The 12,517-nt window shown below is 43.7% G+C and overlaps 1 protein-coding gene across 7 annotated transcripts in view; it reads left to right on the forward strand.

Moving 5' to 3' along the window:
* LOC139538438 (protein TANC1-like) overlaps window positions 1–12,517 on the forward strand; it is a 179,659-nt gene that overhangs the window by 136,133 nt on the left and 31,009 nt on the right. For all 7 annotated transcript variants that reach the window (XR_011667741.1, XM_071340458.1, XM_071340459.1 and 4 more), the window contains 2 exons: window positions 3,043–3,209; window positions 8,593–9,200. Coding sequence is in view for 6 of the 7 variants with exons in the window: in XM_071340458.1 (XP_071196559.1) it covers window positions 3,043–3,209; window positions 8,593–9,200 (775 nt within the window). In the remaining variant the exon portion in view is untranslated. The remainder of the gene's footprint in view (window positions 1–3,042; window positions 3,210–8,592; window positions 9,201–12,517) is intronic.

The raw sequence follows: 12,517 nt of genomic DNA on the forward strand, positions 1-12,517 counted from the left end.
CACCTAGGTTCATTCATATCTGACTGTCTCACTGTCACTGGGGTTCATGGTCCAAAAGGACTCCCGATGTTATAATCTAGGTGTTCAGTGGCTCAGGGTTTCTAGCAAGTGTATTCTAAATAACTGAACCACAGGTTTGCTCAGATTTACAGTCTAGACTGTGTAGAGAGAGACAAATACTGACCGTTCCAAGGTGCCCTTCGGTCTCGTAAAAAATCGCAGACTGGCTACCTATGGTCACTCCAGAGACCGTTTACTGTGTTTTTCACTTCGTCCAACTAGCTGAAATAAATGAGGGTTCCATTTCTTCCACAAAGGAACTGAAATGGGTTAAGCTCTGGCCGTACTGAGGGAGAAAGGTCTGCAGGGACATTGTTAATTGCTTAGCGTAGCCACTCTGTGTTTGCTCTGACATGGCATTGATTTTAATTGATGTTACGCTAAATGGTTAGCGGTACATTGTTATTGTCGTCATGACAGAAGAATTCAGCGTCTCTAAGGAAGCCTGCGTCTTATGAATATTGTACACAACATGACCAAAACTATGTGGACACCTGTTCGTCGAACAACTCATTCCAACATCATGGGCATTAATATGGAGTTGGTCCTCCCCTTGCTGCTATAACAGCCTCCACTCTTCTGGGAAGGCTTTCCACTAGATGATGGAACGTTGCTGCGGGGACTTGCTTCCATTCAGCCACAAGAGCATTAGTGAGGTTGGGCAATGATGTTGGGCGTTTGGGCCTGGCTCAGCGCTCACAGAACCAGACTATTATTCCTCCTCCTCCAAACTTCACAGTTGGCACTATGCATCCAGGCAGGTAGCGCTCTCCTGGCTTCCGTCAAACCCTGAATTGTCCGTCGGACTGCCAGATGGTGACGTGTGATTCATCACTCCAGAGAACACGTTTCCACTGCTCCAGAGTCCAATGGCGGAAAGCTTTACACCACTACAGCCGACGCTTGGTATTGTGCATGGTGATCTTAGGCATGTGTGTGGCTTCTCAGCCATGGAAACCCATTTCATGAAGCTTCCATTGAACAGTTCTTGTGCTGACCTTGCTTCCAGTGGCTTCAGCACTCGGCGGTCCCGTTCTGTGAGCTTGTGTGGCCTACCACTTCATGGCTGAGCCGTTGTTGCTCTTAGACGTTTTCACTTCACAATAACAGTTGTTCAGTTGCTGCCCCGGTTATTGACCGGGGAGAGACGGGGCCACGTTGAAAGTCACTGAGCTCCTCAGTAAGGCTGTTCTACTGCCAGTGTTTGTCTATGGAGATTGCATGGCTGTGTGCTCACTTTTATACACCTATCAGCAACGGGTGTGGCTGAAATAGCCTGAATCCAGTAATTTGAAAGTGTGTCCACATACTTTTGTATATATAGTGTATCTCTCCAAGGCAGACAGACAGACAGACAGACACACACACACAACTATCTCAAGGTCATCATGGTCCGTTCCGCACACACACGACCCACCAGTTTCCCCGTGCTCGTGCTCTACGCTGAATCAATATGTTATTGCAGGAGCCTAAACAGCCAATATAGATAAACCCAGTGTTTGTATGATGGAGATGGAAAAGAATGGGAATCAATGTGCAGGGCACAGAGCAGAGGAGTGGGCAGACAAGGCATGCAGCAGCTCTCCTGTGATGTTAGGGTGGACCGTGATGGGCCCTCCCCACCATGCCGCCTCCCCTCATGACTCCCACCGTTCCTTATTGAAATGAATGGCCTGTTCGATTGGCCTGGTCGCTTGGGCTTGATAAGGAAGAAAAAACGTGTTGATTTGTCCACTCCGTCAAAACGAGAAACTTGCATCGGCGCTTTGCACAGCCATATTAGAAAGGACTTAGCCAGCCCTAGGCTTGAGGCTTTGCAAAAATAAAGAAAAACTTCTGGTTTACTTTATTTTACAGAATAAAGTTTTAGAGGGGGTTTGGTTGGTGCAAATCTGATTTGACATTCCTACTAGCAGAGGAGTTGAGATCTCCACATTTTTCTGTGTTTCTGATCATCAATGTTGATGCTGAATGTAAGGAGGAACCCCAGAAAAAGGTCTGTGTTCCAAATGGCACCCTATTTCCTACACTCTTAGAAAAAAGGGTTCCAAAATAGTTCTTCGCCTGTCCCAGTAGGAGAACTCTTTTGGGTCTGTGTTCTAAATGGCATCTTATTCCCTACAAGCTTAGAAAAAAGGGTTCCAAAATGGTTCTTTGGCTGTCCCCATAGGAGAACTCTTTTTGATTACATGTAGAACCTTCTGTGGAAAGGGTTCTACATGGAACCCAAAATGGTTCTACCTGGAACAAAAAAAAGATCTAGCTGGAACCAAAAAGGGTTCTTCAAAGGGTTCTCTTATGGGGACAGCCAAAGAACCCTTTTCGTTTCTAGATAGCACCTTTATTTCTAAGAGTGTACGTAGTGCACTACTTCTGACCAGTACCCCTATGAACCCTGTACAAAAGTAATGCACTACTGTATATAAGGAGTAGGGTGCCATGGGGTAAGTGCTCAAGGACCCTGCCCTTCCAGCACTGTGAAAGTCTGGCTGAGATACTGCAGTGAAGTAGAGCACTTCCTCGCTGCGGTCTCACCACACAGCAGTTTAGCGCACTGCACTGTGGATACGGCTGCCGACGCACTCACGTTCATTCATCACTGCGCTAGCTGCTTTGGAGATGTGTTAGAATAGTAGAGGAAACATTCTTAAAAGAAGACGCATGGCACAGCAAGGCACAGCAGTACAGAGAGATGTCAGTAGTCTCATGTATCTCAGTACAAGGTTGTCTGTAGAGTATGGTGTCCAACTAATGTTTTACTCTCATACTACTGTATATTCTGGCAGTAGCTTGTCTGTCTGTCTGTATTTCATGAGCCAAAAAAAAAGAAGAAAAAAAGGGTTATATTAAACTCCTCTGCAATATGTCATGTTGGCTTGACCTGGAGGGTTTGCATTTATCAACTTGACCGTTAAGGTTTGTGAATTTTCAATTTGTTTCTTTCCACCGTGACCCCTGTTGACCCCTCTCTGGTGTTTTCAGAGAGGAAGATTCCCGAGGAAGACCACATCATCCTGATAGACGGGCTGAACGAGGCAGAGTTCCACAAGCCAGACTATGGAGACACCATCGCCTCCTTCATCACTAAGATCATCTCTAAATTCCCCTCCTGGCTCAAACTGCTGGTCACTGTCCGAGTCAACCTACTGGTGAGGAACACTCCAACTGTACATGATGTAATACTGTACAAGTAGGGTTGCAAAATTCCAGTGACTTTCCCCAATTTCCCAGGAATCAAGAGGTAATAAGCAGGAAATCCGGAATCCTCCAACCAGGACTCCTGGTAAAGCTGGGAATTTTGGGAACGTTGCCAGATTTTTGCAACCCTACTCCCACTGTAGATGGCGTAATATTGTACAAGTCATGTACAAATTACTTAATGAGAAGGATATTATGTATTCTGCCTAATTGTTAGCTTCTAAATATTTCCATAGAGGTGTTCGTGTTGATCTCCTATGGTATAATTCATGAATTCCTTGAATCGACAGCACTCCATTGGAGCTTCACTGAATTCAAGTGCCATCTCAGCACAGCTTACAGCTTAGACAGAACTTCCGAATTCAAGTGAATAAGATGCTTCTACAACCACCGTTGGTATGTGTAGGTATCAATATTTGATACCTCTCTCACTGAGTGACACAAACACCGGCAGATCCTGACAAGGGTTTTTTCCTTGTCATACATTGTCCTCTACAAAGTGTCATTTCTGTCGAGTGCATTGACAACGGTACTGGTACGAGAGTAGGAGAAGTAGCGCTGTAACAGTGACCCGGGAAACGGCTGCATAACAAGGGGACGCGTAGATGAGAGCCACAGACTGAAGTCTACCAATGGAGGAGAGGAGCTGAGCTGGGGATGCGTCCCAAATGGCACCCTATTCCCTATATACTACCGGGGACCTACTTTTGAGATGCAGCGCTGGTGTGAACCATCGAAAGTAGTGCACTACATAGGGAATAGGGTGCCATTTGAGACGTAGCCCTGGCGTTCACTTCTTTGCATTGGATGAGGCCCGGTTTTGACAGGTCTGATGGACTAAAGCTGGGCTGATTGCCTTGGCTGGCCATGTAGCCTGTAGTCTGAGCTTTGGGATAATGTGGCAGCTGACTGACAACCATATCTGTACCAACTCCAGTCATGAATGCTTTCTCAGCCACTATGGCTCTTTCTGGCCACGGGTCCCGCCACCTGTCAGAATGCATAGTTAGTTACACTGCACTGCAGTCAGAGGAGCATGGCAGGCAACACTCATTTATCTATCTATGCTTTCCGTTGTGTGTGTGTGTGCGTGTTTGTTTTTACTATCCTTGTGGGGACCAGAAGTCCTCAGGAAAAGTGGGGACATTTTGCTGGCCCCCACAAGGAAAAAGGCTATTTTAGGCTTAGGGGTTAGGTTTAAGGTTTGGGTTACGGTTACGGTTAGGGTTAGGGTTAGGAGTTAGGTTTTAAATTAGGTACCGTGTTAGGAACCGCTAGTGTTAGGAACCGCTAGACCAGAGAGAGGATTCCTCTGGTTTATGTTCGTTGGGCTTTCTGGGTTGAGTTGGGATTAGGCTATATGTCATGTCAAAATATATTGATCCATCATCCCAAAAAATAAAGTATAAAGGGTGATGGATTAGTCAACCAGAGGAAGCAGTTCAAACATGCAAAATTCTGGTAACTTTCCCAGGTTTTCCAGAAATCCCGGATGGTAAGATTAAGGAAGTGGAAGGGAATGAGCAGGAAAATCCAGAATCCTTTCTGGAAAACCTGTATATTTTCTAGAAAACCTGGGTAGTTACTGTAATTTCGCAACCCCAGGGAGGCTCTTGGATAAATCCATTCTTTCTGTATGCAGTAGGTAGGATCAGTGGAGACTAGAGCCAGGTGAGTGTTACCTCATCCTCACACATCCAAAGTGTAAACAAGATCTCGGAGGAAGGTCGTTCACAATGGCTAACCCGACAGGCTTATAACAGTGAGGTGTTCTTAGGTGAGGTGTTAGCTCACAGTCACCTTGTCCAGCCTGTGTATTATTCAGTGTGTTTTCGGTCTCTCTTTTTTCCTCCTTTCTCTATCTCTCTCTTCTCCCTCTCCCTCCGTTTCGGGTCTCTCCCTCTCTCTCTCTCTCTCTCTCTCTCTCTCTCTCTCTCTCTCTCTCTCGGAGAAGAAGGTGTTATCTCTGGGCTGCATTACCCAGAAAGGCAGGGAGATTGCAGCAGGATTAAGGTGGATTGATTTCTCTGACCCTGAGGAGTGTGATTGAAGTGTGGGCTGTGTCCACAGCGTGCCCGCTAAAAGTGTCCCCAATGGCCCCATCTCTTACTGTCTCCAGCGCTCAGTCTCCCAGTTCACAAAGCCTTTGTTAGCAAACACAGTGGCGAGTGTCTGCCGATAGCTTAGTGCTCCAGCTATCCCTCTGTGCTTACTGACCTTGGGCTGATAAGAAGAGCTGGAGGATCCACTCATGATACAGAAGATTGTCCGTTTAGCTCTTAATTTTGCGCTCGTTTCTGTGGTCAGGAGAGATATGATTGTGGAATATGAATTTAGAATTCTGGGCATACGCTTAGGTGTAAATTCTATAGTTGATTTAGCATTTTTCTGTAAAAATATATTGACTATAACTATATATATTAGCATACATTTGCATAATAGAACTTACCAACGGTAACTATTGAACCGTTCAAGCTATATACACCAAACCATCTTTCATGTGTTCAAGCTATCCTAACTTGTTATCTACCTACTTTTTCCAACTATAAACCACCATTACTACCGACGACACTACCACTACTATAACATATTTCAAAAGCATACATACAGTTGAAGTCGGAAGTTTACATACACTTAGGTTGGAGTCATTACAACTCATTTTTCAAAAACTCCACAAATTTCTTGTTAACAAACTATAGTTTTGGCAAGTCAGTTAGAACATCTACTTTGTGCATGACACAAGTAATTTTTCCAACAATTGTTTACAGACAAATTATTTCACTTATAATTCACTGTATCACAATTCCAGTGGGTCAGAAGTTTACATACACTAAGTTGACTGTGCCTTTAAACAGCTTTGAAAATTCCAGAAAATTATGTCATGGCTTCAGAAGCTTCTGATAGGCTAATTGACATCTTTTGAGTCAATTGGAGGTGTACCTGTGGATGTATTTCAAGGCCTACCTTCAAATTCAGTGCCTCTTTGCTTAACATCATGGGAAAATCAAAAGAAATCAGCTAAGACTTCAGAAAAAGATTTGTAGACCTCCACAAGTCTGGTTCATCCTTGGGAGCAATTTCCAAACGCCTGAAGGTACCACGTGCATCTGTACAAACAATAGTACGCAAGTATAAGCACCATGGGACCACGCAGCCATCATACCGCTCAGGAAGGAGACACGTTCTGTCTCCTAGAGATGAATGTACTTTTGTGCGAAAAGTGCAAATCAATCCCAGAACAACAGCAAAGGACCTTGTGAAGACGCTGGAGGAAACGGGTACAAGAGTATCTATATCCACAGTAAAACGAGTCCTATATCAACATAACCTGAAAGGCCGCTCAGCAAGGAAGAAGCCACTGCTCCAAAACTGGCATAAAAAAGCCCGACTACGGTTTGCAACTGCACATGGGGACAAAGATCGTACTTTTTGGAGAAATGTCCTCTGGTCTGATGAAACAAAAATAGAACTGTTTGGCCATAATGACCATCATTATGTTTGGAGGAGGCTTGCAAGCCGAAGAACACCATCCCAACCGTGAAGCACGGGGGTGGCAGCATCATGTTGTGGGGGTACTTTGCTGCAGGAGGGACTGGTGCACTTCACAAAATAGATGGCATCATGAGGATGGAAAATTATGTGGATATATTGAAGCAACATCTCAAGACATCAGTCAGGAAGTTAAAGCTTGGTCGCAAATGGGTATTCCAAATGGACAATGACGCCAAGCATACTTCCAAAGTTGTGGCAAAATGGCTTAAGGACAACAAAGTCAAGGTATTAGAGTGGCCATCACAAAGCCCTGACCTCAATCCTATAGAACATTTGTAGGCAGAACTGAAAAAGCGTGTGCAAGCAAGGAGGCCTACAAACCTGACTCAGTTACACCAGCTCTGTCAAGAGGAATGGGCCAAAATTCACCCAACTTATTGTGGGAAGCTTGTGGAAGGCTACCTGAAACGTTTGACCCAAGTTAAACAATTTAAAGGCAATGCTACCAAATACTAATTGAGTGTATGTAAACTTCTGACCCACTGGGAATGTGATGAAAGAAATAAAAGCTGAAATAAATCATTCTCTCTCCTATTATTCTGACATTTCACATTCTTAAAATAAAGTGGTGATCCTAACTGACCTAAGACAGGGATTTTTACTAGGATTAAATGTCAGGAATTGTGAAAAACTGAGTTTAAATGTATTTGGCTAAGGTGTATGTAAACGTCCGACTTCAACTGTAGTTTAAAACATTCTAGCAAACACACCACATTTTCTTCAGGAAATGTACTTTAAGTATTCACTGTTAGCCTAAAGAGTTAATCTATTAGAACAACAGCTAGCTATCAGTAGGTCTGCATACAAACCTATTCTGCATAGTTCTTCAACAACCATAAAAATACTTTTAAAGAGCTGTCATCACTAGATCCACCATCCTATTTCTCTTCCCAAATTGTAGCCAAAAATGTTCTAATCATTACATCATTCAACTCAAATCAAACTTATTTTACACTGAACATTTTACAACAGTCAATCGTGCATCTGTTTATCTGAAACCCACAGCTTGAATGAGAGTTGCTTTGCTTTCCTAAGAGTGTTGTCCACATGATCCTCCCTTTTATTCCCGTTTTATGACAGAAGATCACTTTGTCTTCTTTTTGTTTTCACACTCAATAACTGCAGTTTAGAAATGTTTGTGATCCAACTGACTCACAATCCAAAGTAATATGGTTGATATAGTGGTCTATCAAGGTGATCAGACCAATTATTTTACTACATTTAACTCTGATTATATGTAACTGCTTAAAATAGTAAAATATTACTTTTTAAACTGCTACCACAACCACCATTTTTTTTAAAGAGTTAAAGCAAGTCCCACCAATTGTACTTCATGTACTATTACCATCTAGTTGTTTTACCCACTTTCTCATTTACATATACATCGAATTTTCTGTATGGGTGATGGTACTGGAGAACAAATATTTATAATATAATTAACCAATAAGGTGTGATGGGGTGTGGTATATGGCCAATATACCACGGCTAAGGGCTGTTCTTATGCACGACTCAACGCTGAATGCCTAGACACAGCCCTTAGCCGTGGGATATCGGCCATATATCACAACCCCCTGAGGTGCCTTATTGCTATTATAAACTGGTTACCAACGTAATTAGAGCAGTAAAAATAAATGTTTTGTCATACCCATGGTATACGATCTGATATACCACAGCTTTCAGCCAATCAGCATGGAGGACTCGAACCACCCAGTTTATAATATAACAACATGCTATTAAAGTGCTGTAGTAAATCTAATAACCATGTCATTGTGTCTTCCGTAGGAAATCACCAGCCTCCTCCCCTTTTCCAAGATCTCTCTGGACGAATTCCCCGAGAACAAAGAGATCAACACGGACCTCAACGCCTACATCCAGTACCGCATCAATGGCAGCAAGGACATCATGAACAACATCTCCCTCAATGGCAAGGCTGACCCTATCATCGTGGGCAAGGTGAGCAGCCACCTGATTGCCCGCAGCCAGGGTTCCTACCTGTACCTCAAACTGACCCTGGACCTGTTCGAGAGGGGGCACCTGGTCATCAAGAGCGCCAGCTACAAGGTGGTGCCCGTGTCATTGGCCGAGCTCTACTTACTCCAATGCAATATGAAGTTTATGACCCAGTCGGCTTTCGAGCGCTCGCTGCCCATCCTCAACGTGGCGTTGGCATCGTTACACCCCATGACAGATGAGCAGCTGTTCCATGCCATCAACGCGGGTGCCGTGAGCGGCGAGCTGCCCTGGGGCGACTTCCAGCAGTGCATGGAGACGCTGTCCTCTTTCCTCATCAAACGACGGGACAAGACACGCATGTTTTGCCACCCGTCCTTCAGAGAGTGGCTGGTGTGGAGGACGGACGGAGAGAGCACCGATTTCTTCTGTGACCCCAGGTGAGTTAAGCTAACTCAAATTTACCCAGGTTAGTTAGGCGAACTCAAGCTCAATCAGTGAGTTAGGCAAACTCAAACCTACCCGTTGGAACCCACTCAAAACCATATTCTGTCATGGGGTTAACACTGACAGTAGAGCTTTTACTCATCAATACGTTCATAGTATTAGGGCCCTATAAAATGTGTTTTAACCGCTAACAGCTACATAAAGTGAAGACTAGACATACGCGCACTGTACACAACACATACAGACAGGCATTCCTGTGCTGTTTCAGAAATTTGCAGGAAAATACAAATCACTGATGCATTTTGCATTAACTTTAGCAAATGTATGCCTTTTCTAATAAGTTCAATACATTATGTTGATTTCCTATTCAATACATTTTTATATATTGTTGAATTCCGTTAAATGTTTCTGGATTCCGTGATTCTGTCCTCTTTTTCCGCAGCGCAGATTTTATAGGGCCCTAGGAGATTTCTCTTTTCAGTAAATCCATTTTGTTAAATGGAAAATGCACCCTCTCTACCATGAGTGAAATGTGCGGTTGCCTAGGGATGGCTCACTGGCATTTCTGCTAGCACTCAGAAGGACAAGACATAATTACTGTACCTTGTTTGGTTCTGAATATTTTGCTCTTCAGACGCTTTTTAAAATGTAAATAGCGAGGGAGACAACCTACCATTTTGTTCGAGGAGCAAACAAGCTCGAGCCAGTTTTGAAGGGTGGTTTGTGCACTAAAGAGGGAGAAAAGTTGTGCTTGACTCATCTCTGCCTGGGAGACGTCTGATGTCTGATGATGTCTGTTTCTTCACTTGAAGAGGAAATCGAACATTCAAGACAGTGTCAACGCGTTCCCTTTGAGTTATATCAATCCACTCCTTTTCACTCAGTTAGATATGTTATCGCTCCCCGGTTTGTATACCGCCATTGATTGAAACACAGGGGTAGGCTACTTGTGGAATCCCCAAGGGGGGGTAGAGGACGGCGTTTTGCTGCAGAACAAATGACGGAATTTACAGCTCAACTCTGAAACAGAAGCTGACAAGTCATATTTCTTCCTGTTGCTGTTAAGTTGTGCTCTGCTGGGTGAGGAAACTAGCCAGGGGAGGGTAGTGGTCTGGTCAAAAATAGGGCACTAAAGGGGGAATAGGGTTCCATTTGGGACGCGGTCGATGTTGTTTGGCTGAAACACAGGGGTTGTCACCATACATCGTAGGTCACATTATCTTACTGGGGATCTAACTGATGGGTTGAAAGCCAGGAAATGTAAGGCTCCTTCAGTGCTGTGCGTGCAGGGAAATTTTGCTCAAGTTCACTGAGGCTGGATGTTTACTGACAAGGATGTTTTCATAAACACTATTCAGTGGAAATAGCTATCTGTGGACTTTAGACACCTCTGGCAAGTGGTGAAACTGAGTTTGTTCTGAAACATGCTTTTATTTTTACAGAGATACTCTGAAGTTGGCAAACTGTAGGCTTAGTAACAAATGAATACTATACAGTAGCTAACATTACTACTATAACAATAACACCGATAACTTGTTATGCTGTCCCTAAAGCATCAACACAGTGTTATTGTTGATTTAAAGAGAACTCTTTGCAAACAAACATGATTTGGTATTAAAGATTGTGGGATAATAAATCTGGTTTATGCAAATCAAGAGGGAAGAAAGTAAAAACATTGGTGTAAGGGAAGGGAGAAGAAAGAGGTTCTGGAATTTAAATATGTATGCATCCCATCTGAAATATTAACAAGAAATCTGCTGCATGTTCCACTTGATTTCACACTGATCAAAAATATAAACGCAACAAATTCAAAGATTTTACTGCGTTACAGTTCATTTAAGGAAATCAGTCAATTCAAATAAATAAATTAGGCCGTAATCAATGGATTTCACATGACTGGGCAGGGGTGCAGCCATGGGTAGGCCTGGGATGGCACCCAGCCAATCAGAATGAGTCCCCCCCCTCCGGACGATCCCACAGGTGAAATTGGTGAGGTGAGGTCCTAGGCTGGCGTGATCTGCGGTTGTGAGGCCGGCTGGATGTACTGCCAAATTCTCTAAAACAACATTGGAGGTAGCTTATGGTAGAGAAATGAACAATCACTTCTCTGGCAACAGCTATGGTGGACATACCTGCAGTCACCATGCCAATTGCACCTTCCCTCAAAACTTGAGACATCTGTGGCATTGTGTTGTGTCACAAAACTGCACATTTTAGAGTGGCCTTTTATTGTCCCCCAGCACAAGGTGCACCTGTGTAATGATCATGCTTTTTCAAAATCGGCTTCTTGATATGCCACACCTGTGAGGTGGATGGATTATCTTGGCAAATAATAAGTGCTGACTAACAGGGATGTAAACAAATGTTTTTTCAGGTAGAACCCTTTTTGGTTCCAGGTAGAACCCTCTGTGTAAAAGGTTCTACATTGAACTCAAAAGGGTTCTACCTGGAACCAAAAAGGGTTCTCCTATGGGGACAGCTGAAGAACCCTTTTAAGTTCTAGATAGCACCTTTTTTTATAAGAGTGTAATGCACACTAATCAGACTGGGCAATGTGTCCCAAATGGCAACCTATTTCCTATAAAGGCCATATGGGCCCTGGTCAGAAACAGTGCACTACATAGGGAATAGGGTGCCATTTGGGATGCAACCCTGGGTGAACTCACTTTCTCTCTGTCCTGACTCACCTATGCCTACCTCCTCTAAGCTGCAGTTACTGACCTACCTCTTTACACCCTTTCTCCCCTTCCAACACAATCTGTCAAAACAAAAGCAAGCGAAGACCTGGCACAAGGACAGACACAGAGAGCTAGAAGAAAGCGTTTAGCCACACTAGCTAGCTGCCAGCTTGTTATTTTCCCATTTAAAAGAGAAAGCTCACATTAATGGAAAAGGATCAAAGTGAAACGGCGGTCATGCGTGGCCTTTTAATGAAGTTCTCTGGTAATTAACACTTGCAAGCAGATCTACAGTGAGGAGAGGAAGGGGAGTGCATTCAACACAAGGGCTGCATTCTGTAGTCCACATCGCTTGTCCTCCTCGTGGCCCTAGCCAGGCAGGGACTAGACAGCGTTTAACAGCGTTTAATCAGACCGACAGAGAGAACGGCGTGGAGTAATTGATAGAATAATTTACATTTACATTACATTTAAGTCATTTAGCAGACGCTCTTATCCAGAGCGACTTACAAATTGGTGCATTCACCTTATGATATCCAGTGGAACAACCACTTTACAATAGTGCATCTAACTCTTTTAAGGGGGGGGGGGGGTTAGAAGGATTACTTTATCCTATCCTAGGTATTCCTTAA

Source organism: Salvelinus alpinus, chromosome 14 (genome assembly GCF_045679555.1).
Source record: "Salvelinus alpinus chromosome 14, SLU_Salpinus.1, whole genome shotgun sequence".
Taxonomy (NCBI): domain Eukaryota; kingdom Metazoa; phylum Chordata; class Actinopteri; order Salmoniformes; family Salmonidae; genus Salvelinus; species Salvelinus alpinus.